Genomic DNA, 25169 nt, shown 5'->3' with positions numbered 1-25169 from the left:
CTGCAATTGCGCGCGTACCAATCCGTGAACAAGTTGAGGGAAGAGCTTCCAATTCACCAGTCAAACAACCCTCGGCACCGGAGACGACCACGCCAAAGTTACGGTGAAGCTATCGCCATTCCAAACTCTTGTGACTCGAAAAATAATCTCCGGCCATCCAACCCTAGGAGCGCTGTCAGAGCTGGCTAGCATCGAATGTTCTCGACTCGGCTCCGTATCCGCGGTGCTTCAGATTTTGGGCGACTCCCAACGGCTAGCGACCCCTCAACAACAACCTGCTTTGTTTCGGCATCCTGCCAAGAAACTTAAAAACGGCCTAGATTCTCCGAGTCGTGCATCGCTTCGCTGTTTGTTAGCAATTTTGCGGATGGCTTTTGGTGCTCGCTAACGTGGAGAGGGAGGCAAGTTTCATCGTCCTAGGGGTTGCGTGTCAGAGCCTCGCTCAGACCCCTTGTCCGTCCCATTTTTGCACCGTTGAGCCGCAACCCCAAGCCGGAACTTGGACGGATGCTCCAGATGTGCCCCCGACTTCTTGATGCATGTTCTAGACTGACTCTTGGCTGACGGGTGCCGAGCTCGTTCCCAATTGGTATATGCCTCGTCGTCGACTCAGTCCATGATCTAACCCTGCTCCCTCACCCCACCGTTGGGTCATCCTGTTTCAAGAGATACCTGGCGTTTGGATTGCCGGTGCCAGTCGATTTATTTTCGTGGCAAAGATGTGAGCATGAGCCGGGACCACGATGGCGAGTCGTGATGCTTGGACTCCTGTGTCGCGGATCCTGTCTGAACGTCCTGCCGCCATATATTCTCCCCCCTATACCCAAATTTCATCTCGGCTTCCCTCCTTCTCTGTCCTCTGCGCTTCAGTGGTCCGTTTTTCATTGGTGTCCGGATCGTCTCTCCATTCTTTGTAATTCACTTTGTGACTGCAGGTCAGCGTTATTGTTCTATACATTCTTTACACCTCGTTCCTGCTACGATTTTGAACACGCCAGCCTCGGCCTGGCTTAATATCTACACACCAATTCCAAGTGCACCAACAAACAACAACATGTATTTCTCCACCAGGGCCTTCTTGGCGGTCCTCCTCGCTACTGCGGCTCGAGACGTGGTTGCAGTTCCTCAGCGAGACAACAACGACAACCCCGGGTTGGGGAACGGCGAGCAGGGTAACGACGGGCCGGGCAATGGTCGGCAAGGAAATGGAGGGCCAGGAAATGGCGGCCCTGGAAATGGAGGTCCAGGAAACGGCGGTCCAGGCAATGGCGGTCAGGGTGGCAGACAGGGCAATGGGGGTGGCAACGCCAATGAGGTTATACGCATACAGACCGTCGCCAACGCCGCACCAGCAGCCACTCCGATACCCCCTGAGGTCCTAGCAGCCCAGCAATCGAGTGCTGCTGCTGCTGCATCCGCCGCCGCCGCTGCCAACGAGGCGGCAGCAGCTTCAGGATTAAGACAACCCCCGGGCTTGCAAGGGGCCGAGACTCCCACTTCGCTCTTACCGTTGCCCGGGCTGGCTGGCGGAGGCGATATTGCGCCCCCCGCCGCAGTGGACTCTACAGCAGTGATAGCACCCTCGCAGGTCGAATCACAGCCGCCGGTGGCCGTGACGCAGAGTCCAGCGGGAGGGTTGCAGCAACCGCCTGGGCTCAACACAGGAGCCGCTGCCTCTCTGGCGCCGCTTCCAACGCCGCCGGCTGCTGACACTTCTGTAAGTGTTTTCCGTGGTGTTAAAGTATACGCGACTCTTACTAACATATCCTAGGTCGTTGACACCGCCACAAGCGCTGCTCAGGTTATCGGGTCGTTCACTCAAGTCGTGGGCGGATCAACCACAGCAGCGGGCGCGGCCGGCGCAGTTACGTCCGCCGTGGTGGCGACTTCAGCTGCTGGCGCCGGCCCCGCCTCCTTCACCCCGATCGTGGCCAGCTCGGTTCCCGCCGTGGGCAACGTGACCACCGATGCCACCACCGCTGCTGCAGCCGTCGGCTCCTTCGTCCCCATTGTCGCGAGCCCCTCAGCCGACCCAGCGGTATCCCAGGCCTCCGGCCCCTCCTCATTCGTTGTCCCCAGCCAAGGCTTCGTCTTCGCCAACGGCACAAGCAACAGCCTCACTCCCCTCCCCACCGGAGGTGTGGGAGCCGGAACCGGCACCGGTACCGGCTCTGAATCCGGCGCCGGGGCCCTCCAACCCCTGCCCGGCCTAACCAACAGCACAACGGGCAGCGACAGAACCACCGGTTCAGAGTCCGGCGCCGGCACACTCCAACCCCTACCCGGTCTATCCAACAGTACAACCGGCACCGGCACCGGCACCGGCACCGAGGGAGGCGACAACGCCTCCCCCAGCCTGCGCCCCCTCCCCGGCCTCGACGGCAACGGCAACAGCAACGACAACACCAACACCAACAACGACAACACCAACGGGAACAGCAACGGCGACGCCACAAACACCGACACCGCCGAAACCCTCATCACCGCGGTCCCCACCCCCGTTGGCGGCGGCGGCGCGGACGCCTCGTCGGTGCTGACGACCCTGACGACGGTCACGAACGGCGTGACGAGCACGTTGGTGACCGCGGTGGCGGCCGCGCAGACGGGGGCGGCTGGGGGTGCTGGTGATGCTCAGGGTGCGGGCGTCGCTGGGGATGGGGTTACGGGTGGGTCGGGGGCTGCGGAGGGGGTGAGGAGTGCGGTGTGGACTGTTGTGGTCGGGGTGGTGGTGGGTGTGGTGGGGGTTTTGGTGGTGTAGGGTTGATGGGTGGTTGGTAGTGGATAGGGGGTGGTGGGTGGTCTTTTTTGGGTTGTTTAGGGGGTGTGCTGTGCTGCTGGCAGGCAGTGTTCGTTCTGTTTACTTGGGGGTTTTACGGTTCGACGGCCTGAGGCCGGCTGGTTGGGGTGATAACATGGAATAACGGACGCGAAAAGCTACGGTGGTTGTTCATGGATCGGTTCTGTAAACAATGTATATGAAGACCGACGTGTATAAGCAAGCAGTATGCATGTCTTTCGTTAGGAATACCTACTTCTAGATTCCCTAGAAAAAGCCTTCGCAATGATATTATGGTAGTTGGATGCCATCACTAATGGACTAAACATAAACAGCCCTGAAGTGATTTACATATGACAACACGAAGCTTAGTCGAAACCCAACAGGTTTACTTCACGCAGAGACTATCACATTAGGTGCCCTCTCCCACCTCGCGCCGTGGGCTTCGGCGAACTGCCGTCCCGTACATCCGAAACCCGGGGGGTTTCGTGGGAAAGGCGGCATCGCAAGGCTTTAAGCGGTCCCCTGATCGATAGGTATTCTTAAAATAACCTGAGCAACACCAGTTCATGCATACACTTTGCTCTGCCGTTGCTCGGCTTCCCTGATACAAGGTGCGGACTCGAACTGTCATCCTTTTCTCAAAGTGTAATTACCAGGGAAAGCAAGTAATACCTCGATGGTGGATTGGGGTGAGGGGGGCAGCTAAGAGTGAAAAGAATACAGGTAACTGTGGCACGGCTAAAGCCTCGTAAGCCCCAGTAAGTGTGAAGTGAAGCCGCCATCTATCCACCCAGCCAGGCCGACGACCGCCCTCGCCAACCACCAGATAAGACGACCAGCCATCGCCCAGGCTTGTGGGTGCGAGGGTTGTGTTGTTGAGCCACCACGCCACTGTGCAAGATTATGCACGATTATGCACTCAGACCTATGGCATCCAATCGCTCCCCTGAGAACTCTTGGGAAAAAGCCTCATAATAGAAACGAAGCGTTCCTTCTTCCCTTCTCAATATACATTGTATATCTCTACAATTCATCAGGAAGCGCTTCGCTTCAATAACAAGACAGAAGGGAGTGTCTTGATGGAACACATTCCTTACGCCCTGGCAACATACCTTTCGCTAAATTCCATAGCCGTTAAATCTTCCTACCGGTACGATGAACATTCCTGGAAATCCGGGAACGACTGGTCTCAAAGGTCTCAGATCTGGCAAGACTGGTTCGAGACACACAAACAAGGGTTATCTCCCGGACGCCAGCAGAAACAAACAAAAAGCACCGAGTCAACATGACAGGAATGTGTCTTATTGCGCAGTTCGATTGTAAAGCAGGAGATCTATTGTGACATCGTGTATCCAAATGCAAGTGCCCAAACACACCAAGCAACCAGCAGTGATGAAGCCAAATCCAACAGCAACAACATATGTGTCCAGTCTTCCCTTGTATCCTCCCTTGTGTCTTCCCTTGTATGGTTGGACCATGCTTCTCGGTGTCTTCCCTTGTATGGTTGGACCATGCTTCCCGAGAAGCATGGCCCAACCATACAAGGGAAGGGAAGACACAAGGGAAGACACAAGGGGAGACTCAACCACAGCCAAAGCCCTGTCACCAAGCACTCCCACCCCCTGAGTCCCCCCCCCCTACTCCCATCCCACCTCACCCCCCCGGCACCCCCATCCGAATATTATCATATCGACTCACCGGATAACTCAACCAATTCTCCCCCCCCTCCAACCGGCCCATCTCCCCGGCCACCGCACCCACCAAGCTCCCCTCCCCAACCCCATCCCCACTCGCCTCCCAAAACACCGCGCCCCCCAACCCCTTCCCAACCAAATACCCCGCCTTCCGCTTCCCACTCCCCACCGTATCATACGACACCAGCTCCCCCTTCCCCTCATCAAAGCTATAACTCGCGCCCGCCCCCCCATCCCACATCTCGACCGCCCCCGGCCTGGGCAAATCCCTCAGCAGCCAAATCCCCGGCTGCGTGGACCCCTGCCCTACACCCGCATACGGCCGCCCCAGCCCGGTCGTCGCCTCAAACGCCCGCCCGTACAGCGGCATGCCCAGCACCAGCTTGCGCGGGGGGATGCCGCGCGCGAGGTAGTCGGCGACGGCGCGGTCCGTGCTGAACTTGGTGGCCTGCGGGTTGGAGGGGTTGGGGTACAGGTTGGCTTGGTGGCCGGTGGTGGCGTCCCACGAGCCGGCGTAGTCGTAGGCCATGATGTGCCAGGCGTCGAGGTAGCGGTCCATGGCGGGGAGGTCGAGGGTGTTGTAGTTTTGCGGGCCGGCGGGGGCCGCGATGGTGAGTTGGAAGTGGTAGCCGGGTGCGTGGGTGGCGGCGTAGGTGTCGAGGGCGGCGCGGCAGGTGGCGAGGAGGGAGACGTAGTCTTGTGCTTGGGAGGGCGAGGTCGGGTATTCCCAGTCGATGTCGAGGCCGTCGAAGCCCCAGTCTGTGTGGAGTGGGTGAGTGGTGGGTTGGTGAGGGGGTGTGTTAAACGGCGTTCTTACCTTTCATGAGGGTGACGGAAGAGTTGCAGAACTTCTGCCGTCCGGCTTCTGTAGCGGCAACGGGAGCGAATTTGGGGGAGTAGGTCCAGCCCCCGATGGAAAGGAGGGTTTTCATATGCCGGTGCTTCTTCTTTAGCATGTACAGTTGCTTGACGCAACCGTATGCGTTTTGCCCCTGGTCGTTCCATGAATCCGTGGGGTAGTGTTTCTCAAGGTCCGAGTAAGAGTCGGATGAGTGCCTTCATTGTGTAAGCTGGGACCAATGACGACGGCCTTTTTCTACTTACACTTCTCCATCAGGCCCGATGTCAGCAAAGGCATAGAGAACATGAGTGACTTTGTCGCCCGGGAGTTGTTCCGGCTGGTAATTCGCTCCGTAAATACCCCTGAGACGGTTAGCTTGCTATCCTCCCACATATCAAACGTGTGACGAACCAGTTCGTGAAATAGAGGGCATTCCGATATCCCGACGGGGTGTTCTTGACGGTCGAGTTGCTGAATGGAGCGGTCACGTTTACCGGCGAAGTAGTGGTCTGGCTGGTGCTAGGCAACGGGATGGCTGAAACGCTGCTTGAAGCACTAGACGATGAAAGGCTTTCAGAGGCTGCTACCACAGCAACGGGCCGTTCTCCTCCCTGGAAACTCGGGACGTTTGATGCCGTCGACAACCCGAACGCCTTCGCCACAGCCTCCCCCTGACATTTTATCTGGGCATTTTCACCGGGGCCGAGATTGACGTTCTTGGGGAGGGCTGAAGCTGCCGAGGAGAGCGCTAAAGGAGCGACGAGAAACAAAACCGAGGACAACATCTTGCCTTCGGGAGGTATAGAGTAGTGTGAGGTAATGACTGTAACAGAAATGGACGTCGGGTTCAAGGCCAGAGAGGCAAGTTATAAGGAGCTGTCACAACCCAACGCGCCAGTCAAAGGAATGTGAAAAACACCTCGGTATGTCGGCCCAGCTCTCCAATCTCAGACACGCCAGCGATGGAATGAGAGGTCGAGCATGTTCTCATCGCCTCCTGGTCCGCGAGGACTTTCGCCGTGAAGTATGGCCGTCCCATCCATTTCTGAGTAGAGACTTAGGAGGCAAAGGGATAGCCAATATCGCCAATCTTTAGCCTGAGGTGACGGACATATCGATGAGTCCCGGTTTAACTCGACTGGGTGTGCGGAATGTTGAGAGAAGACGCATGGAAGAACGGGGAGCCGGGCAGCTTGAGCAGCCATCGTGGAATGAGACGGGAAGTGGCAGTACGCGGATTCGATAGAGACCATAGACGGAAGACAGCGGGAGGAGTTCAGCCGCATTGCCATCAAAACATCCGGATATACCACATTTTGATTGCTCTTAGGACAGAAGTTGGTCGAGAGTACCCGGATCGCGTCCACGGCTTTCAAGATTGTGAGGGCGGGAACTGATGTGGAGTTCATCAACGTCCCCTTCTCCAAACTAGGGAGCCAACATTGCTCACGCAGTATCGCTGCGCCGTCGATCTGATCAACAGTGGCGCTCGGGAGATTTACGTTGCGTTGCTGGAGTTGACGATCAGTGATCAGAGGATCGGTAGTGGTTGCATGATGCTAATTTATAGTGGGATCCACTAACCTTCGGCACTGCAATGCAGCTGCAAGGGACCGTGGATATGGGAGTGAGTGGGAGAGATTGATCCATTCTTGTGCTTCTTGTATGCACATACCTATTTTGATCCGCTGGACCACTAACATATTCCCTTCCAACCGCCAACCAGCCTGAGGTTGGGTTGGCCACACAAACAGTTGATGTTCTCACCGCAGAACTTACGGCGAAGAAACCTCACATCCATAACCTGACTACAATCTTCCAGCATCCCCTTGCTCCCCCCGTCTTCCATCTTCACAAGTCACAGCCCCCTACCACTTTCTTCTCCCGGACATGGTTAACATACGCCCTACACAGCACATTAGCACCCATTCCAACCAACAATCACAACCTCCCCAAAACCAAAACTCACCTCTCCCCCTTCCCCCCCCTTCTCTCCCACCGCCCTCTTCCCCCTCACAACCCCCACCCCCACCTCCCACCACCTCTCCCACCCCATCATCGCCACCGGCATCAGCGCCACCCCCACCAAGATGCCAACCCCCCCCTCCCACCCCCAAAACAGCTCCATCAGCGCCTGCCCCGCCAGCACCTCCCCCATCACCGGCCTCCCCCACACCTCCCACTCCACCAAGCACGCCACCACTAGCCCCACGCCCGCCACCACGGCGGCACCAGCCCCGACCGCCAGCCGAAGGACCAGCACGCGCGGGATGTCGTAGCGGCGGATGACGAGGCGGGATGCGATGGCGGCCGCGGCGAAGACGAGGAGGGGGGCGGTGAGGGGGTCGGGGTCGGGGGCGTCGATGAAAGAGATGGTGTTGTTGTAGTAGAGGTTGAGTAGGAAGGACCGGAGGAAGATGGAGGCGGAGGTCAGGCCGAGGGCGAGCCCCGCGTAGATGTAGGCGAGGCGGATGGTGAAGACGATGAGGGCTACGTCCCAGAGGACTTCGATTATTGAGTCGGGGGGTGGGAGGTGCGGTAAGAACGACATTGTGGGATGGGGTGGTTTTGGATGGTTGTTTATGGGTTGGTTGTTGTTGGTTTGAGGTGGGATGGTTTTCATGGGCCGATTTGTTTGAGTAGGTATGGTGAAGTTGGAATAGGTTGGGTGCGGTTGTTGGTGTTGGTGTTGGTGTTGGTGTTGGTGTTGGTGTTGGTGTTGGTGTTGGTGTTGGTGTTGCGGTTGCGGTTTCCTTGTGAAATGACGAAATGATGATGTAGTGGTTTATCTGGTCTTGGTTGGGAAAGAGCTAACTCGGAGAACGGTTTAGGTATTTATGGTACACGAGAACCACGAATTTAGAGCACTAGACATTTTAAATGGCGTGACCTTCATTTACTCGTTGGCGCCACCGCGTGTGCGGTTGCTATACCTAGAGCTGGTGATCTCGATTCAGGAGATAGTGGCGTGATACGGAGTCAGTGCATTCACCACAGATCCCACACAATGCTACATAACAGTCCATTTCCGGACAAATGGCGGCCAACCAAAAACGATCGGATCATCACCTACGTTAGTCCTGACTGATATGATATTCCATAGCTGCTCTAAGTTATGGGCATCCATACCCGCCATCCAACGCAATACTCGTACTCTATAGCCGTCTGTGAAACTCCTGTTTATCAAGTGGTGTTGGGTATCGTCTGTTTTCCTGAGGCAACCATGAAGGCCCCTTCCATCTGTTCTAATGGCCATGGCCTTTAGATTGCCGTCTTGCCCAACTTCGCCGCCAACTCATCGACCTCCTTGTCCTTTTGCTGGGCAACCGGCTCCGAGTAAGCCTCCTTGGCCTCCTTGATAAACTTCTCAGCCTTCTCCTCAGGCTCAACGTCTTCCTCCTCCTCCTCCTCTTCCTCTTCCTCGGCCTCAGATTCCTCTTCCAGATCGCTCAAGCTGTCAAGGCCCCATTCGTCCTCGAAGACGATATCACCGGCCTGCTTCTCCTTGCGCGCCTCGAAGAGATCTTGAAGCGCAATAATGGATTCGTCGTCCTCGGTAAACTTGTTGCCGTTGAGCTCTAGCTTCTTGAGAACTGGCAGCGCCTCGGCAGCCTCGGCCAACGCCTTGACGCCTGACGCAGTGATCTCGTTGTACTGCAGCCGCAGAATCTTGAGCTTTGTGTTCTTCCCCTTCCCGAGCGACTGAGCCAGAAGCACGCCACCCTTTGCGCCGAGCAGCGAGTCGCCGATGCCTAGCTCGATCAACTCAGCCCAGCCAGGTGCGACCGCCGCCAGCGCCTTGGCACCTAGGAGGGTAAATGTGTTGTCCTGCAGGTCGAGCACCTCGAGCTGCGAGGTGTGGCGCAGGCCCTCGCTCAGGAGATGTGAGATACCCTCCTGACGGATGCCGTTCTGCACCATCTTGATCTCCTTGATCTTGTTGTGCAGTTTGAACGTCTTGGCCCATGCCGCCATGCTGCCGTTTTCGAGCCGGTTGCGGCCGCAGATGACCGTCTCGAGATTGGGTACTTGCTGCCCATTCTTGCGGGCCTCCTCCTTTTTGCCGTGTAGTTCCGAGAGCGCATCGGCGATCAAGATTCCTGCGTGCGGACCGAGGCCGTTGTTGTTGAGGTAAAGGTGCTGGAGGGGCACGTGCGCCGCCAGGAATGCGACCAGGGGTGCTTGGGTGTTCAGACCGAAGGCGTTGTCGTTGAGGTTGATGGTGTTTAGGTCCGGGAGGTTGAGAATCGACGTAAGGAGGAAGGAAAGCGCTTCGGGGATCTCGTTGAGGAGGCGACCGGTGAAGATGTCGGCGAGGTTGGCAACCTGGGGGGAAAAAAAAGGCACTGTCAGGGGCTGCAACACGCAATGGCGGGGTTATCGCGTCTAAACTTGACTTACACGCAACGTCTTCTTCGTCCCGAGGACTTCGCCGAGCAACTTGCATGCGCCGACACCCAAAGTGTTGCCCAGAATGCGCACTTCCTCGATGTCGTCCATGGCGCGAAGATCGGTAATGTGAGCCTCGAGGTCCTCGGCCGTGTCCAGCTTCAGGCCCCTCCCCTCAAGGGAGAAAATCTTGGTAGAGGAAGCCATTGTGATGACAGTAGAGTAATATTTGGGCGTAGTCGCCGAGATACCCGGAGTTGCACAAGTCGTGTTGGTTTGCGAGAGGCGAAGTTGAGTGCTGCAAGACGGGGCGCGAGTCTCAACTTCAGAGGGTATGGAATTTATTGTTATGGTGGGGGAGGGGTAAACAGAAGGACCTGCAGCCTGGCGCTGGGGCTGTGAGGGTGGCAATCCCTGGCAAGCCTAGGCCATTGAGCCCACAGCTGGCGTCAGTTGTCTGCCACTTGCTTGGCGGTGAGAGCTGAGCCACACCCCGGTCCAGGCACAGGCGGAAGCAGTCTCCGGGCGCGCAGCGCGCAGACAGAAGCGAGTGCATGCATGTGCGCAATCCGCCAACTTCTATTCAATTCATCCCCAGGCATCGAGTGCCCATATCAGCCCTTGAAATCTCACCACAACCAGACACCTTCATCTTTACCAACTTTATTCCTCTTTCAATTCTCCGCAGCTCCAACACCAAGCGAACCCAGCCAAGATCAAGACCTTTGAACTTGCATCGAACTCTCACGCGCCTTCGAATTCCCCATTTTCAATTCTTCTCACAGTTTACCACAATGGCAAGGCCAGATTCCCCGATGGACGACTCGCCATTGTCATCAATGTCATCATCCGAGGACGAGTTTCCCGACGAGGTCACCGAGGTCATGGACGACGGGCCGCCGCCCAAGCGGCTCAAGATCACCGCCCGGTCTAACACGCCTTCAGCTGTCGCGCCGGAGCCCGAGACAGGCCTCGATCCGCTCGAGGGCATGTCCGATGTATCTTCCGACACCGATGGCGATGTCCCAAGCTCGCCAATCAATGCGCGACAAGACGAAGATGACTTCCAGGAGCAGATCACCGTTTGCGCGTGGGAAGGGTGCAGGACCGGGGACATGAGCAACATGGACAAGCTCGTCGAACATATCCACTACGACCATATCGAGAGTAGACAAAAGAAATATACTTGCGAATGGGTTGGCTGCTCTCGGAAGAGCATGCCGCATGCTAGTGGCTACGCGCTGAAGGCCCATATGAGGAGCCACACGAGGGAAAAGCCGTTTTACTGCTACTTACCCGGTACGTTCCCGCTAGACTCCAGCCTTGTTTCTGTCATGTGACTAACATTACGCCCTTAGAGTGCGATCGCGCATTCACTCGTTCCGACGCTCTCGCTAAGCACATGCGCACCGTACACGAAACCGAAGCACTCCGGCCTTCCGACCCGGTCCCCAAGAGCATGCAAGCCGCGACGGGCAAGTCCAAGAACCTGAAAATCATCATCAAAACCCCACAATCACACGCCGCCGGCCACGACGACGCCATCGACGATGGTAGCGCGGGCGACGAGTCTTCAAGCGACATGTTCACCCCCCTCACCGAAGATCAGGGATTTGCTTCCAACGAGATCAAGATGCCGCTCGAGCGGCTTATGAAGCTCTGCCGGCTGCAGGTGAAGTGGGCCGAGGAGGAAGGCGAGAAGCTGCGTGCCGAGTGCAAGCAGTGGGAGGAGTTGTACAAGCAGGAGTGGCTCGAGAAGGAGGTATTGCTAGATCAGATGGTCGACAGCGAGCAGACATGGCAGGCTCGGAAGGAGGCGCTGCTTGCAACAGCAGATGATGGCGACGCAGTGGCGGCGGACTCGAATGAGCTGGTTGCGCTTGACGTCTAGAAAACCCCGAGTGTTCATTATGCGGCTAACTTATCAGCTGTTTATAGTATTGATAAGTGGCGGCCGGGACGGTTTGTTGCACCTTGTCCCGGAGGGGGTTACATTTTTTGGTGGGAGTTTAGGGATTGGAAGGGCATTTGACAGGGCATGGGAGGTGGGAGACGTTGGTCTCAACCATAGCGAGGCGTGAATGGGCAGCCTTTCAAATAGAATGGCCGGATTGGAGCGTTGCTTTGCCATGAGGGAGTGAAGGCTTAATGTCGCTCTTCGCCGCCTTTTTTATGGCGTATGTAATATTAATAGGAATAGGAAAACCCAATTCTTATCCAGTACAAGCCAGTCCAACATCTCCATTGCCCCAAGCGCAGTCCCTTACGCCTCGCACGCTCGCCACACTAACCACACATCACATCCACCCCCCACTCAACCCTCTAATCCCGGCGCAGCCCCCCCTTCCCCCTCTTCCTATCCGCCTCCGCATTCCGAAACGGCCACCCGCTCGTGCTCTTGTCGGCCCCCCTCCGCCGGCTCACCCGCCGGTTCGCCTCCCCCGCAAATAGCAGCACCCATAACCCAAACACCGCCAGCCCGCTGCCCCCCAGGCACCCGCACAGGTACGCAAACTGCCCGCCCGTGCGGGCGTACCGCGCGTACGCATAGGATGCAGTTGCTGCGTGGTAGAGCGCGGTAACGAGGACCGCGGCGGAGGCGGTGCCGGTGGGGGTGGTGGTGGCCGGGGCTGTTGTTATGGGACACAGGGTCAGTTGAGGTACATGTAGGGGGAGGTGAATGGTGAGGTGAGTGGTGGAGTGGGTGGGTAAGACAAAAGACAAACCTTGGTTGGCGGCGGAGTCGAGCGGGAGGACGCCCGAGAGGACGAGTAGCAGGGTGCCGAGGGCGAGCTGGGCGAGGCCGAGGGAACGCGCGAAGTACTGCTCGAGAGAGCCGTAGGCGGCGCCGTACTGGACTCCCTGATGGGGCGGGCCGTCGACTTGGAGGAGGGTGCTGATTAGGGAGGGCCAGATTATGAGTGGAATGGCTTGGGTGGCTAGCCAGGCGAGGCTGGCGACGCTGTAGGTTGATACTGACTGTGGCGGGTTAGGTTTGTGAATTGGTTGGAGAGAAGGGGGGGGAGGGTTGGAGAATGACATACATCCATCGTGCGCTACATGAAAGAGGACGAGGGACGGCGTATGGAAAGGATGGTCGCGATAACTCGTTCTCAGTCAATAATTGCGTTTATGAAAGTGAAAGCTTTCTTTGATATGCGCCCGACGTCATTGCAGGGGTCAGCATCTCTACCCTTGTCGACCCGCTAGTTCAATACGTACATTATTAGATTATGTAAAAGCCTGGGATAGAAGGGCAAAAGGGCAAGAAATTGAACCCGACAGAATGGATACGAAGTGAATTAACATATGATGAAAAAAAAGAGACTCATGGCACCCAGGAAAAATACAGCCAAGCGGTTCCAGGACATCTTGATTCTCAAGAGAATGTCGAGTACTAACAACTGGGGCTCTCAAATACCAGCACCATGATTGGCACATTGCCGCGGAAAACGGCGGGCCTGGACCCTCTTCTCAGCGGGGCACTCAAACCGCCACCAGCCGATGCCGCAAAGGTGCAATGGCATTTCAAAGCAGAGTCACCTTAAAATTGTACATCTCCGGCGCAAAGACCTCAGATTACAAAATACCCCCACGGGCGTTTTTTTTGTTATCTATCGGGGTTAGATTCGACCGCAGAGGCTTATCACAGGTCACAGATACTAACCCGGCGGTTGTCTCAAGCGCGTCACCTAAACCGCGGGGTTGCCTCGCATCGACCGAATTTGCGGCCGCAGCTCCCATCCAACGACGAGAATCTATCACGATAAGCAATCCCCTCGTTCAACACCCAGGGACAACACACCCACCGCGCCCAGCTAGCTCGCCCACAATGTCGGCCATCCTCTCCGCCGACGACCTCAACGACTTCATCTCCCCCGGCGTCGCCTGCATCAAGCCCATCGAGACGCTCCCGACACAACCAGGCCCCGAGCAACAACCACAATCCCTCGAATTTGAAGTCATCCTCGACGGCCAACAGCCCACCACCGGCTCCTCCTCCAACGGAACCACACCGCCGGCGCAAATCTCCCTCACCGACTGCCTCGCCTGCTCAGGCTGCGTGACCTCGGCCGAGGCCGTGCTCGTCAGTCTGCAAAGCCACAACGAAGTCCTCTCGGTACTCGACGCCGCGCCGGCGCTGCGGGTGATACAGGGGAACGATGGGAGGCCCGCGGTGTCCGGGCTAGAGAACCCCGAAGCCAAGCTCTTCGTCGCGAGCGTCTCGCCCCAGACCAGAGCCAGCCTCGCGGCGGCTTGTGGGGGCGCCGTGACGGAGCAGCAGGCGGGATGGATGATCGAGCAACTTCTGATGGGCCCGGCGGGTTTGGCGGGGGGAGGGAAGCATAAGAATGGGTTTACCTGGGTAGTGGATACCAACACGGCGCGGGAGGCATGTCTCGTACTCGGGTCAGACGAGGTTTTGGGCGGCGGATCCTGGGGTGGTTCGGATAAGCCCACGTCGCCTATCCTCACGTCTTCTTGCCCCGGGTGGGTCTGCTATGCAGAGAAGACGCACCCGTACGTGCTGCCGCACCTGTCGCGGGTCAAGTCGCCGCAGGCGCTGATGGGCACGCTGCTCAAGACGACGCTCAGCCGTGTGTTGGGGATCGCGCCGGACAGGATATGGCATCTGGCGGTGATGCCGTGTTTCGATAAGAAGCTGGAGGCGAGTCGGGAGGAGTTGACGGATGCGGTGTGGGGGGGTGCGGGGGCGCCGGGGAGGGGGGTCAGGGACGTGGACTGCGTCATCACGAGTAAGGAGATCCTCATGCTCGCCGCGTCGAGGGGGGTGGATTTCTTTGACTTGGCCAAGCCTGCTCCCGTCCAGCAACCCATGTTTCCAGACTCAGGCATCCATCGGTTTTTGTTTCCCGCGCAACGGCGCAAGCAGCTCCGGGATGGCGGGACATCCGGAGGTAATCTGCATTACATCATCCATGACGTTCTATCGAAGCACGCCGGCGCGCAGATCCAGATGACGCGCGGCAGGAACGCTGACGTCGTTGAATTTGCCGTCATCAGCTCTTCTGGCGAGACCATTTTCAAGGCGGCGCGCTACTATGGCTTCCGCAACATCCAAAACCTTGTCCGGAAACTGAAACCGGCTAAGGCATCCCGCATGCCGGGCGGCAAGCCGTTTGGTAGCGCACGTAGGCCGGCCGGCAAGTCAGCTACCTTGGAACACTCCTATGTCGAAGTCATGGCGTGCCCTGGGGGCTGCACTAACGGAGGCGGCCAAATCAAGGTCGATGACCAAGTCATCATTGATCGCAAGGATTTCAGCGAGAAACCTGGGCCGGACGAGCAGAAAGCCTGGCAGGCCGAAGTCGACGAGGCGTACTTTTCCGGTGATGAGCCAGATCCTGCACATGGTGCGGGTGACGACAAGTCGATGGAGCTTATTGCTGGTATTTCTCCTTCGCATATTCGGGATACCCTTGCGCATTGGGCGGATATCACGGGCATACAGTTAGATAGATTGGTGTACACGAGCTATCGCGAGGTCGTGAGCGATGTCGGCAAGCCAATCAGCGACACTGAACGGGTGGTTCAGCTAGCTGGTAAGATCGGTGGCGGGTGGTAACTGAGTCATTGTCGTCATCGTCGTCATCGCAGCGCACCGACGAGTAATTCAACCTTGTTCACCACCTCGTCTGGCGAAACCGAAACCCCCTCTTCCACTCCCATCTGGCCCCCTCGGTGAACGTATAATTTGGTCTTGCTCGCGTGGCCCGCTGGACCGGTTCCCGGCCTGGGCGGTGCCGCCGCCGCGTTTCTGGATATTGAAGCCCGGCTTCGGCGAATAACCGGGATCAAATAGTTCCCTCGTCCCATTAGATTGCTGAATATTCGGTTGGCGTCTGTCCTGCCGCCCGTTGTTGTCTTGGTCGCGACCTCGGCCGCCACGCCCCCTGCCCCGTCCCTTGTAGCTTTGTCGGGCGTCTCCTCCTCCTGATGGCGGGGTGCCAGTGCGCGGTGTGGACTGGCCTGACGAAGGATCCGAGTCGCCAAAGATCTTGGCTCGGGCCTGCTCGTACCGTTTTTGCTTTTCTTCTAGGTCGCGTTGCTGACGCTTCCGTATCTCTTCGGGCGTCTCCTGCTTCTTCTTCTCGGTTTCGTCTTCCTCGTCGTCTTGAATCGTCAATTGCTCGAGGCCGGTCACTGGGTCGCGCCTGGTGATGACCTGGGGGGCGGGTTTGCGGCTTAAGAGTTTGACAACCGGCTTGAAGGTCGTAGCCAGGGGCACTGGGCTCGTCGGAAGCAAGAAGGGCGCTTCATTGGGGGTCTCTCTACGCGAAGCGTTAGAGGTCTCGTCTCAAGAGGTTAACATGAACTGGTTGAGCTCTGTGACATACGCCGAATCCCATAGCTTTCGCTGCTCCTCGGCGTGCTTCTTCAGACGTTCAGCGCGTGTCATGGGCGTTTGTTGGGATTCTGGCACGGGCGAGTCCTCCTTTGCTGCGCGGTCGGCTTGAACTTCCCAGTCATCGTCGTCCCAGGCGTCTGGGATTTTGTTGCCTTTGCCCATTGTGATAGTAACTGCGACCTTCCCAATCTTCTGATTCCGTGGCTACGTTGGCTGTGATTTGGAAAATCGGTAGTATAATAGGGAAGCGACATTCGCTAGCTCGTGTGTTGAAGCTTCATCTTGTGTTTGTTGATGGATTTCCGAAGTCGAGGTTCCGTCCCCACTTTCGGTGGGGTCTTTCGGTTACTTTTCGCAGACGCACAGACCATGATCTGCTGCTGGGGGGTTGGCTCGGCGTCGAGGGTTCACCATCGCAACATTCCGTCACATTGAACTCATCAACTTGTACTAGAAAATACGTATTATTTGTCTTTCAAACTGCTTAGGTACGTCCACCGTTTGGATTTACATGTGAACCACCCAAACGAACCGCAAATCCCACAGATTCTCTATCGTGTGATTAAAAGGGTTGCAAGCCCGGTTGTTGTGCTAATACCCACCTCCATTACTTCGTACTCTCACAAGCTCCATCGTCAGTTACCATAATTCCCAACTGACACTCAGGACGCAGGAGACGTAGGCTCAATAATCGTCACAAAGGCATCTAGAAATCCATCAACACAAGGCGCCAAGATGAATTCAGACGACTTAATGTCCGACCCAGGGCAGTCTGTTAATTACGTGAAGCCAAGCAACTGGAACACCAAGAAGTTCAACGACGAGTATGAGACGCAGAAGCATCGGCTCCAGGATCAACGCTTCAGTGTCGGTAAGTGTCCTGGCCAGCCCATAAGATAGCTGCAGAAGCATGTATACTGATAAGCCTCGAAGCGGATTACCCCGACCCCCTTGCGCCTCGGACGCCTCACCCGAAGCAGTATCCGAGGGGAACGAATCCCGAGCTGGAAAGCAAGCTACAAGAGCTGATTGCTCAGGTCAAGGCCAGTGCAGCTGGCAATGCTCCTTGAGACATATCGTATGGGGGGTTAATGGATGGCCTGGGTCTTCAGTGGCCTGCCTAAGATCTACGATATGAGGGGACGGCATAGCAGCATGGGCATGGCGATAGGTCGTTGATGGCCGGTCGAGTACGGAGTTTAGTGGGGGTGCGTGGGCTTGCATCGTTTATTCTGTTTCTTCTTTCTCAGCCCATCGAGCGCTTCCTCTCTTCCCTTCCTGAATTCCTCGGTGCCTTCGCGGTGAAGGAGGTGCCAGCCGCATGTTGAGTGACCGAATGAAATCACATGATGTGCGACATCCCTCTGTCTCCCTTGGGGTTGCATCGTACCCCTGCCACTCAGCTTCAAGAGCCGATTTCCACGGAGCTGAGCTGACGCTGATCCCGCCGGGAGGACCCAATGTAATGCGCCACTCCCGCTCAGAGGGCCGAGTTCTCACCCTCGAAACAACGTCCATTTCCCCAACACGAGAGAGCAGGCAGTTCTGCTCCCCGAAACCGGTGGCATCGAGGTCAGAAACAAGTGCATCTCCCCAACGCCAATACTTGGCATTACGGGAAGTTCGCACGCCAAGCCATTTACAGATAGGAGGCCGGTGGAGGCCGGTGCCAACAGACAGACCCCGCCCAATGGTGCCACGGGAATGCGTCCTTGATGACAATATCGTGGTTTCTCTTAGAGACCACCTAAGCGAGCTTGATGTTGTGCAAACCAGAACCGGTCAGTCCCCCGGCCGCAAGCAAGCAACATGTCAGCATACATCGGCAACTTGCCGGCGCAGCGGCGTAAGCTACGGTTGCGCTGGTTGCTGAAATGGGACGGGCCCGGGGACAAAGTTGGTCGTGTTGGCCCGCGAACTTAGGAGGTAATCTCAACACGTCTCTGGAATACGTGCTGGTTGCGTTGGCCAAAGTGCGTGCCGCCGGCGACTACCTACGGGACGAATACGACACTAATCCCAGCAGGACCGTCGCCTGTGTGCGACGTGGGACGTGGAGCTTTCGGTACGTAGTGGTATTCCCCGAGAGGCTGAAGCTGGATCCATAATGAGGCGCGTTGAGGCAGAACGGGAAAAGGCTTCCCTGGTCCGTTGAGGCGTGCTCTCCGACTGGCGTTCCAGACGTCAATCGCCCACACCCTTGCACGACGGAAAGAATGAGAAAATGAATGGATTTGCTTGGTAGCTTGGAGCGACCAAGGTGTTCTAGGCCGTCGGAGAGCCATGGGCTTGTCTGCATCGGGTCAGTTGCAGAGTTGCCGCCACCCAATGCCACTTCGACGTTGGACTGGAGCGATGTGCAGCATGAGATAGTGTGGTTGAAAGAGGGAAAATGACCTTGCTGGATGGAATACCTGGACAGAGGGACCCAGAAACCAGCACATTGACCCACTCGAAGCGAAGCCCCATAGCTGGGCTAGGTATTTCCTTTTCGAGGCGTGCCACTCTGAGCCACTGTCACACAACATTCAAAAGCTGGGCATCGGTTTGTTAGGGCGTGCAAAAGCTATCACGGATCCGCGCAAAAGCTGATGAAGTGCAAAATATATCAACGTTACTCTGCGCGTGTTTCAAGCAGGCCGGAGTGGCCTTTTATCACTTCAGATCTGGCCTGGGAAGAGGTCGGCCTGGGCCATCAACGCTGTTGACCCGGCGTCCTGGATGGCCGTAGCTGTTCGTGATTTAAAAATAGCATGGAGAGAGACTGCTGGTTGGCAGACGTACACCAATTTCCGAAGTTATGTCAAAGATGTCATACCCTCTGCAATCGCCCCGTAATCCAATCTACATATTCCACTCGCCTCCATTTATGACGCGCTTGTTCAAATCTACATGTCTGTGCTCGCCTCAGTTGAGGTGTGAGCTGACCGAGCCTGACAGTGACGTTGGGCACCCGACTCAAGACCTCCCCAGGAACCTAGGCCGAAACCCGCTGGGAGCACAGCCTTTAGGTCGGTTGGTCGGTGTAGGGCTGTCCTCGGTCAGGACCTGGCATTACGGTACTTACCACAGGCATGCCCAACATATTCATCAGTAGTTGATTCCCAGAAACTCGGCGTTTGCCCGACGCAGACACTATAGACAAATTCCAAAGAAGGGTCCGTCCTTGCCTGCATTACCACATTACCTCACTTTGTTTATGGTTTTATGTAAATTCAGACGATAGGACAGGCATCTCGTTTTGTTGACGCAGTCTCGGGAGGTCTCGGCAGCCAAGCATCGTCACTGGGCCGTCGGAGCCCCACTCAGTACGAATCGAATCGCGAGTGCCCTGTGTGCGTCAAGCGCTGAGTGGGAAGCCTCAACATCTCCCTACCTTACTTAAAACCACAGCGCCGTGTCCTCCAACTTGGAACTGGTCCCGCATCAAATGGAAACCCAACCCCAACGGCAAAAATTCGTAATCACACAGACATTTAAACGACCGAAGACTCGCGGGCGGCAACATTAACATTCTTGTCTTTTCAACATCACCCAATAATTAGGTAAACACAACAACCTCCCGCCGGTCCGACATCCCAGTCATTCATTGTCTGGGCGCGACAAACAAGGGACGATCAACCTACACACACACGCTTCGCCTTCGCCTGGCGTTTGCTTCGACTGAGCGACCCAAAAGGCAAAATGTCAGGCCCCATCGGAGATGCTCCGGCCGTTCATTCCACCGCCGGTGGTGGACCGCAGGACCTGTTGCGGAGGGCAACACAGGCCATGATGTCAAAGTAAGTTCGGTTCTTCTCTCGTTGTTCTCTCTGAGATATACATGCTCCACACAACCCATCCTTCCCATCCACCGGGCAACTGCAAGCCCAACACATTTATTCTACTTGCACTGTTTCTATCACTTCACACCGAAGTTACTGGCTATACTGGCTACTGCGCTGCTCTTTCCCATCGAGCCCCATACAGATTCTCGGTTGCCTTGCACCCGGTGATCAACTCGCTTCATCTTATCCCCGGTGCTAGCGGCCGAGTGGGCTCAGATGGGACGGACGCATCAACATCTCGGGGGCCTTCTTTCCGGATCCTCCATTCCGATAGCCCAGTGGCGATGGAGACAGATCAATAGTTTGGTCACCCTGTTGTTCATGCGTGCCCATTGATTACCCCTGGCCCCAAGCAGGCTATTCCCTCTCATATCTCGGGCATTCTACCCGGCATGAGACATGGCCGAATCCACCTTTCCAGCCCGCCCGACCCATGGAATTTGAGCACGGTCAGTGCCGTCATCACCCGGGAACGAGGAGGTTTTCTGCCACCATGCCGGACGGCTGCGGCAATGCTACCTCTCTTGGGCGATTTGGCCGAGAACGCTTCGAGCACACCATGGGTGCATCGACATGCGAATATCCCTCACTCATAAAGAGATACCATGCCATACCCTGCCATTCCTTGTTGATTTGCACATGCAAACCCGGGAGGTTACACCGGTCTTTGCGGCGGCATTTCTGCGGTGTGTCAAAGGGAAGTGGAGGCTTATCACTCTGACCCCAAATCTGGGATTGTCTGACTCGCTGAGTGAGCGAGCTGCTGTCCTTCCTGCCTTTTCAGGGCCCTCTTAGGGCACTCTCAGGGCTTTCTCAGGGTCCCCCAAGGCACCCGTCCCCTCATCAGACAGGGCTTGGAGAACAGCCGGTGTCATCTCCCTCCCCACTCAGAGACCCTCAAAAACCACATGGCAAGCATCAAGGGTGCATGCTGCGCCGGGACCCAAGCACCCCAAGGAAAGCGCTTTCGGCCAGAGGGGGGTTTATTTTATTTTTTTTACTCCTCCCTGTCTTGTCTCCTCTCGGCCTGCAGACGACTTTTACACTTCGCCCACAAGTTGCCTGCATTGCACGCCTTGCACCAAAAGCCAGAACTGCCCCTCCCACCGCCCCGTCTTTTCCCCTCTGCCGAGTGAGACCCTTTTCCTGGGGCCGATCTCGTCCTGGCAGAGATTTCCACTTTTTCCCCTGTTCCTCCTCTCGTCATAGACGTAACTATTATCTGCCCCTCTTCCCCGAGACAACCTTGCTCAACCTTGCTTGCTCACCCTAGCCCAATCCCAAACCATTGTCATGAGTTAGCGATCTATCTCCACGGTTGCAACCGTCTCTTGTCTACTTTCCTCTCATCTTCCCGTTCCGTTCTCCACTCCCTGTTCCACCGCGTCCCTGATTCTCCCGACCCGCCACCAAAAATCACTCAAGACCGCCATGGACGCTGTTAACCCACGTAGCAGAACTGCCGCGGCAGAGGATGATGGCTTGGATCAGATCGGCGTCGACTCCCCGCGGTCCGGCGTCGCAACTCCGCAGCCAGATCTCCATGATAGACGGCTGCCGGGGATCATGAGCTACTTTAACCAGGTTCGTGCAAGCTCTCTTCAACGGTTGTGGTCCGGTTCCTTCAGGACGAGCGGGCAACCCACGGCCACTTCGAAACCAGCCACTCCAACTCTCGAGGAACAGTTGCAAGCTGCAACACTGGTAGAGCTGCCACCCACCCCTCTTGGTCCGGATTCCCGTACGGCTTCGTCACCTTTGGCCGTTCCACTACTGCCACACGAGATGCTGGTACCTCCCGATATGTTGGTACCTCCCCCCGAGGTTGCACTTGAGGAGGATGCGCATGCGCAGCAGCGCTCTTATCCCACGCCACCGGCCTCGCAACCTTCCTCGCAGCCCTCCTCGCTGCGCAACTTCCCCATGGGATCATGCAACCGAAAGTCTATGGACGGGACTCCGCCGGCCTCGCGGACGGCCAGCCTGCGGCATCCGAGCATGCCAGACTTCGTAAAAGGCAAAGCGAGGACGTCGTCTCTGCTGGCCCCCCTGACGACAATGATGTCGGAATCGAGCGTGTCCGCCCCTCACCTCTTGAATCCTGCAGGACGCTCTTCCCCCACGCCTAGCTCTCCGAGCCGCCTGCAACCCCGTGCCAGCGATGGAGGTCTTTCCTACGAGTCAACCTCATTGTTGTATCTCAAGCAGACACTAACAAACAGAAAGAGCGGCACATCGACCCCGAAACGCGCTCTGTCATCCGCCTACCCCTCCCATGGCGAGGGGCATGAGGATACGAGGCACAAGAACGGCGATAGGATCGACCGAACCGCGACAAGCACCCCAACACCATCAGGAGCACAGGCGCCAGCGGCCAAAGGCAAACTCACCATCAAGATTACCGAGGCCAGAGGTCTAAGGAAGTGTCAAGATCCCTACGTCGTTGTGGTTTTCCAACGCAGCGAGCTCATCTCCTCTGGGCCTCGCCCGGCCGAAGATGACGAGGAGGCCGCGATTTCCGCTGTCTCCATGGGTGGCTTGCCGATGAAGCGACAGGGGAGCGATTCCGGTAGGGCCATGGCTATCCCGATGCGAAGCAGACAGAGCAGCAACACCAGCATTACCGACTTCGACGCATTCCGTAACCGCACCGGTCGCCGTTCGTTTACCAGCCCGAAATGGGATGCCGAGGCCATCTTGTAAGTACCCTGCGGTGCGACAGGTCTACGCGCGGCGTGACTAATGTGTCTACAGCGATGTTGTTGCCTCGGACAAACTCGTCGACATCTCCGTCTACGGCCGCGGCCAATCCGGCGAGGAGTTTCTCGGTCACGTCGACTTTCAAGCGGTGACCTCGGAGAGAGAGGCGCCGGTCAGAGGCTGGTTCTCCCTGAGGGGCCACGCGGATACCATGGCCGAGAACGCACCAACGGGCGAGATCTTCGTGGAATCCTTCTTCCAGCGGGCCGAGCAGAAGCACTTCGGACCCGGGGATTTCCAGATCCTCCGGCTCATCGGCAAGGGGACCTTCGGCCAAGTATACCAAGTCCGGAAGAAGGATACCAAACGCATCTACGCCATGAAAGTACTGTCCAAGAAGGTTATTGTTCAGAAGAAAGAGGTGGCGCATACTGTCGGCGAGCGCAACATTCTGGTGCGGACCGCCACGGCCGATTCTCCGTTCATCGTCGGCCTAAAGTTCTCTTTTCAGACGCCGTCCGATCTTTATCTCGTGACAGACTACATGTCCGGTGGGGAACTGTTCTGGCATCTGCAGAAGGACGGCAAGTTTGAGGAAAAGCGGGCCAAGTTCTACATCGCCGAGCTCATCCTTGCCATCCAGCACCTGCATCAAAACGACATCGTCTACCGCGACTTGAAGCCAGAAAACATCCTCCTCGACGCCAACGGCCATATTGCCCTCTGCGACTTTGGGCTCTCCAAGGCCAACCTAACCAAAAACGACACCACCAACACTTTCTGTGGCACGACCGAGTACCTTGCCCCCGAGGTTCTTCTCGACGAGACTGGTTACACCAAAATGGTGGATTTCTGGTCCCTGGGCGTTCTTGTGTTTGAAATGTGTTGCGGCTGGAGCCCTTTCTACGCCGAAGACACGCAGCAAATGTACAAAAACATCGCTTTCGGCAAGGTTAGGTTCCCCCGCGACACTCTCTCCCTAGAAGGGCGGAACTTCGTCAAGGGATTACTTAACAGGAATCCGAAACATCGGCTCGGCGCAACAAACGACGCAGAGGAGCTCAAGGAACACGCCTTCTTCGCCGATGTCGATTGGGATGCGCTTTCCAAGAAGCTCATCACGCCGCCCTTCAAGCCGCAACTCAAGAGCGACACTGATGTCTCGTACTTCGACCCCGAGTTCACCAATGCCCTCAACACCAACGGGTCCCTGAACGAGCGCGCGGCGGCTCTGGCCAAGGGATACGCGACCTCCACACCACTCTCCCCTTCGGTGCAGGCCAATTTCCAAGGCTTCACCTTCGTCGATGAGAGTGCCCTTGACGACCACATGAAAGATCGGTACGGCAAATACGAAGACGAGGAAATGGACGACGCCGACCGCAAGAGAGACGATGATTGGGATGACATCAACGACGCCGACGTCCGGAGCTCCAACCGGATGAGCGGGATCGTCCGGGGCAACACCAATGACGAGCAAATGTTTGGCGCTTCCGGCTTCGACATGTAATGCCTCTAAAAGGGCCCCTCTACTATTTTACCCAATATCTGTCTGCAACCGCTTTCCTACGGCCTGGACTGTTCTTGTTATATTTTTCTTATTCCCCTTGTCTATGTCTGGTCGGGCTGGTACAGAAAAAAAAACACAATCATAAGAAAAGAAAGAGAACTCACTGCTGATGACTTCAACGAACAACCCATAGCATGTTGCATTTCAGGGAGGGGGGATGGAAGGTGGGGGGGGCTTCATCTGGCATCGGGGTGTTTGGTTGGCTGGAACGTACACACTCGGGAGGGCGTTTGGGCAAAGGAGTCGGCTTGCCGGATTGTTGATTTTTGACATCATTGCAAAGAATGATGAGTTACCGATAATGCGGTACCTTGGGGAGGCCGTTGTCACCACATCACGCGAATGACTTTTTAAAGACTTGTCTGCTTGACGAAGACGTTGAGGCCTTGCGGGCGTTATGTTGTTTGTTTGCCCAACAGAAATGCTTTCGGGTCCAGTTACGGGGTGAGGAGGCCTGATGTCTTGCAACAACTACCTACGTTTATTCCGTTTCCGCTGGGTGGGCGGCGTCGCTAACGAGAAATGCTCTACTGTCTGGCCAATGATGGGTGCATGAGCAATATAATATCTAATTCGGGGAGGAAAGTGGTCTCTAATAACGTGCTGTGTTTTGGCGTTGCGCAACATCCATCATTGCATTCACTCGTTTCGTAACGGGATAGTCAAATAATACCAATATACCTAATAATAATCCCTCCGGTCCGTTCGTCACATATGTAGGTAGGTACTGGTATGCGAGTCGGCAGCAATTACCTTCATAGCCCGCCGAAACATGCCAGGTACTCTCGATGTTTGCTATTCTAGGCGTAGGCACTTCCTTTAGAGTATTGATGGTGGGGGATTTGGGTTGGCGAGTTTAGTTCCCGTTGGATGGCACTGTCTTGTAGTTGCTGTCATTTGTGTCCACGGAATTGCACTTGGTAGGATGGTAGGCTACTTCAGGTCTCCCGCACTACAGTCGTTCCTCGTTAGGAGTAGCACCTTCGATCTTGGGCATTT

The 25169-nt window shown here is 56.5% G+C and overlaps 11 protein-coding genes across 11 annotated transcripts; 5 read left to right on the top strand and 6 right to left on the bottom strand.

Moving 5' to 3' along the window:
- Positions 1-1054: 1054 nt before the first annotated feature.
- Positions 1055-2758, top strand: F5144DRAFT_598064 (uncharacterized protein; the record flags this gene model as incomplete). The annotated part of the gene is made up of 2 exons (XM_066790909.1): positions 1055-1717; positions 1772-2758. The coding sequence occupies 2 exons, from the start codon at positions 1055-1057 to the stop codon at positions 2756-2758; spliced, it is 1650 nt and encodes a 549-aa protein (XP_066648917.1).
- A 1674-nt stretch (positions 2759-4432) lies between these two features.
- Positions 4433-6180, bottom strand: F5144DRAFT_637685 (glycoside hydrolase family 18 protein; the record flags this gene model as incomplete). Its single annotated transcript, XM_066792670.1, has 4 exons — positions 5726-6180; positions 5578-5676; positions 5291-5529; positions 4433-5232 (listed from the first exon to the last, which is right to left on the bottom strand). The coding sequence occupies exons 1-4, from the start codon at positions 6097-6099 to the stop codon at positions 4433-4435; spliced, it is 1512 nt and encodes a 503-aa protein (XP_066648916.1). The 5' UTR covers positions 6100-6180.
- F5144DRAFT_54002 (uncharacterized protein) lies at positions 6181-7098 on the bottom strand. Its single transcript, XM_066787138.1, has 2 exons — positions 6899-7098; positions 6181-6825 (listed from the first exon to the last, which is right to left on the bottom strand). Exons 1-2 carry the CDS (start codon positions 6962-6964, stop codon positions 6262-6264), a joined length of 630 nt encoding a protein of 209 aa, XP_066648915.1. The 5' UTR covers positions 6965-7098; the 3' UTR covers positions 6181-6261.
- On the bottom strand, positions 7012-8284 carry F5144DRAFT_54119 (uncharacterized protein). Its single transcript, XM_066787162.1, has 2 exons — positions 8037-8284; positions 7012-7908 (listed from the first exon to the last, which is right to left on the bottom strand). Exon 2 carries the CDS (start codon positions 7863-7865, stop codon positions 7233-7235), a length of 633 nt encoding a protein of 210 aa, XP_066648914.1. The 5' UTR covers positions 7866-7908; positions 8037-8284; the 3' UTR covers positions 7012-7232.
- F5144DRAFT_54000 (uncharacterized protein) lies at positions 8257-10083 on the bottom strand. The gene is made up of 2 exons (XM_066787136.1): positions 9716-10083; positions 8257-9640 (listed from the first exon to the last, which is right to left on the bottom strand). The coding sequence occupies exons 1-2, from the start codon at positions 9908-9910 to the stop codon at positions 8576-8578; spliced, it is 1260 nt and encodes a 419-aa protein (XP_066648913.1). The 5' UTR covers positions 9911-10083; the 3' UTR covers positions 8257-8575.
- A 414-nt stretch (positions 10084-10497) lies between these two features.
- F5144DRAFT_598061 (uncharacterized protein) lies at positions 10498-11594 on the top strand (the record flags this gene model as incomplete). The annotated part of the gene is made up of 2 exons (XM_066790908.1): positions 10498-11002; positions 11062-11594. The coding sequence occupies 2 exons, from the start codon at positions 10498-10500 to the stop codon at positions 11592-11594; spliced, it is 1038 nt and encodes a 345-aa protein (XP_066648912.1).
- A 335-nt stretch (positions 11595-11929) lies between these two features.
- On the bottom strand, positions 11930-13085 carry F5144DRAFT_54026 (uncharacterized protein). Its single transcript, XM_066787142.1, has 3 exons — positions 12748-13085; positions 12430-12682; positions 11930-12333 (listed from the first exon to the last, which is right to left on the bottom strand). The coding sequence occupies exons 1-3, from the start codon at positions 12751-12753 to the stop codon at positions 12026-12028; spliced, it is 567 nt and encodes a 188-aa protein (XP_066648911.1). The 5' UTR covers positions 12754-13085; the 3' UTR covers positions 11930-12025.
- A 450-nt stretch (positions 13086-13535) lies between these two features.
- Positions 13536-15290, top strand: F5144DRAFT_543640 (cytosolic Fe-S cluster assembly factor NAR1; the record flags this gene model as incomplete). The annotated part of the gene is made up of 1 exon (XM_066787260.1): positions 13536-15290. One exon carries the CDS (start codon positions 13536-13538, stop codon positions 15288-15290), a length of 1755 nt encoding a protein of 584 aa, XP_066648910.1.
- A 250-nt stretch (positions 15291-15540) lies between these two features.
- On the bottom strand, positions 15541-16235 carry F5144DRAFT_543639 (uncharacterized protein; the record flags this gene model as incomplete). The annotated part of the gene is made up of 3 exons (XM_066787259.1): positions 15541-15572; positions 15602-15996; positions 16063-16235. 3 exons carry the CDS (start codon positions 16233-16235, stop codon positions 15541-15543), a joined length of 600 nt encoding a protein of 199 aa, XP_066648909.1.
- A 261-nt stretch (positions 16236-16496) lies between these two features.
- Positions 16497-17269, top strand: F5144DRAFT_53797 (uncharacterized protein). The gene is made up of 3 exons (XM_066787090.1): positions 16497-16707; positions 16776-16944; positions 17007-17269. The coding sequence occupies exons 2-3, from the start codon at positions 16809-16811 to the stop codon at positions 17141-17143; spliced, it is 273 nt and encodes a 90-aa protein (XP_066648908.1). The 5' UTR covers positions 16497-16707; positions 16776-16808; the 3' UTR covers positions 17144-17269.
- Positions 17270-21331: 4062 nt separating this feature from the next.
- Positions 21332-24110, top strand: F5144DRAFT_543638 (kinase-like domain-containing protein; the record flags this gene model as incomplete). The annotated part of the gene is made up of 2 exons (XM_066787258.1): positions 21332-22599; positions 22655-24110. The coding sequence occupies 2 exons, from the start codon at positions 21332-21334 to the stop codon at positions 24108-24110; spliced, it is 2724 nt and encodes a 907-aa protein (XP_066648907.1).
- Between the last annotated feature and the right edge of the window lie 1059 nt (positions 24111-25169).

This window comes from Chaetomium tenue (genome assembly GCF_020726465.1).
Source record: "Chaetomium tenue strain MPI-SDFR-AT-0079 chromosome Unknown F5144scaffold_1, whole genome shotgun sequence".
NCBI lineage: Eukaryota > Fungi > Ascomycota > Sordariomycetes > Sordariales > Chaetomiaceae > Chaetomium > Chaetomium tenue.
Note: the sequence above shows the minus strand (reverse complement) of the source record. Positions and strands in the feature narration are given on the sequence as shown.

What these genes read in the sequence shown, in the direction of transcription:
- F5144DRAFT_54002 (XM_066787138.1), bottom strand. Translation starts at nt 6,964, where the DNA reads ATGGATCAATCTCTCCCACTCACTCCCATATCCACGGTCCCTTGCAGC. An exon ending in GCTGCATTGCAGTGCCGAAG is followed by an intron (nt 6,826 to 6,898) that starts GTTAGTGGATCC and finishes CGTCAACTCCAG; the next exon opens with CAACGCAACGTAAATCTCCC.
- F5144DRAFT_54119 (XM_066787162.1), bottom strand. Translation starts at nt 7,865, where the DNA reads ATGTCGTTCTTACCGCACCTCCCACCCCCCGACTCAATAATCGAAGTC.
- F5144DRAFT_54000 (XM_066787136.1), bottom strand. Translation starts at nt 9,910, where the DNA reads ATGGCTTCCTCTACCAAGATTTTCTCCCTTGAGGGGAGGGGCCTGAAG. An exon ending in GGACGAAGAAGACGTTGCGT is followed by an intron (nt 9,641 to 9,715) that starts GTAAGTCAAGTT and finishes TTTTCCCCCCAG; the next exon opens with GTTGCCAACCTCGCCGACAT.
- F5144DRAFT_54026 (XM_066787142.1), bottom strand. An exon ending in CGACTCCGCCGCCAACCAAG is followed by an intron (nt 12,334 to 12,429) that starts GTTTGTCTTTTG and finishes CCATAACAACAG; the next exon opens with CCCCGGCCACCACCACCCCC.
- F5144DRAFT_53797 (XM_066787090.1), top strand. Translation starts at nt 16,809, where the DNA reads ATGAATTCAGACGACTTAATGTCCGACCCAGGGCAGTCTGTTAATTAC. An exon ending in GGATCAACGCTTCAGTGTCG is followed by an intron (nt 16,945 to 17,006) that starts GTAAGTGTCCTG and finishes TAAGCCTCGAAG; the next exon opens with CGGATTACCCCGACCCCCTT.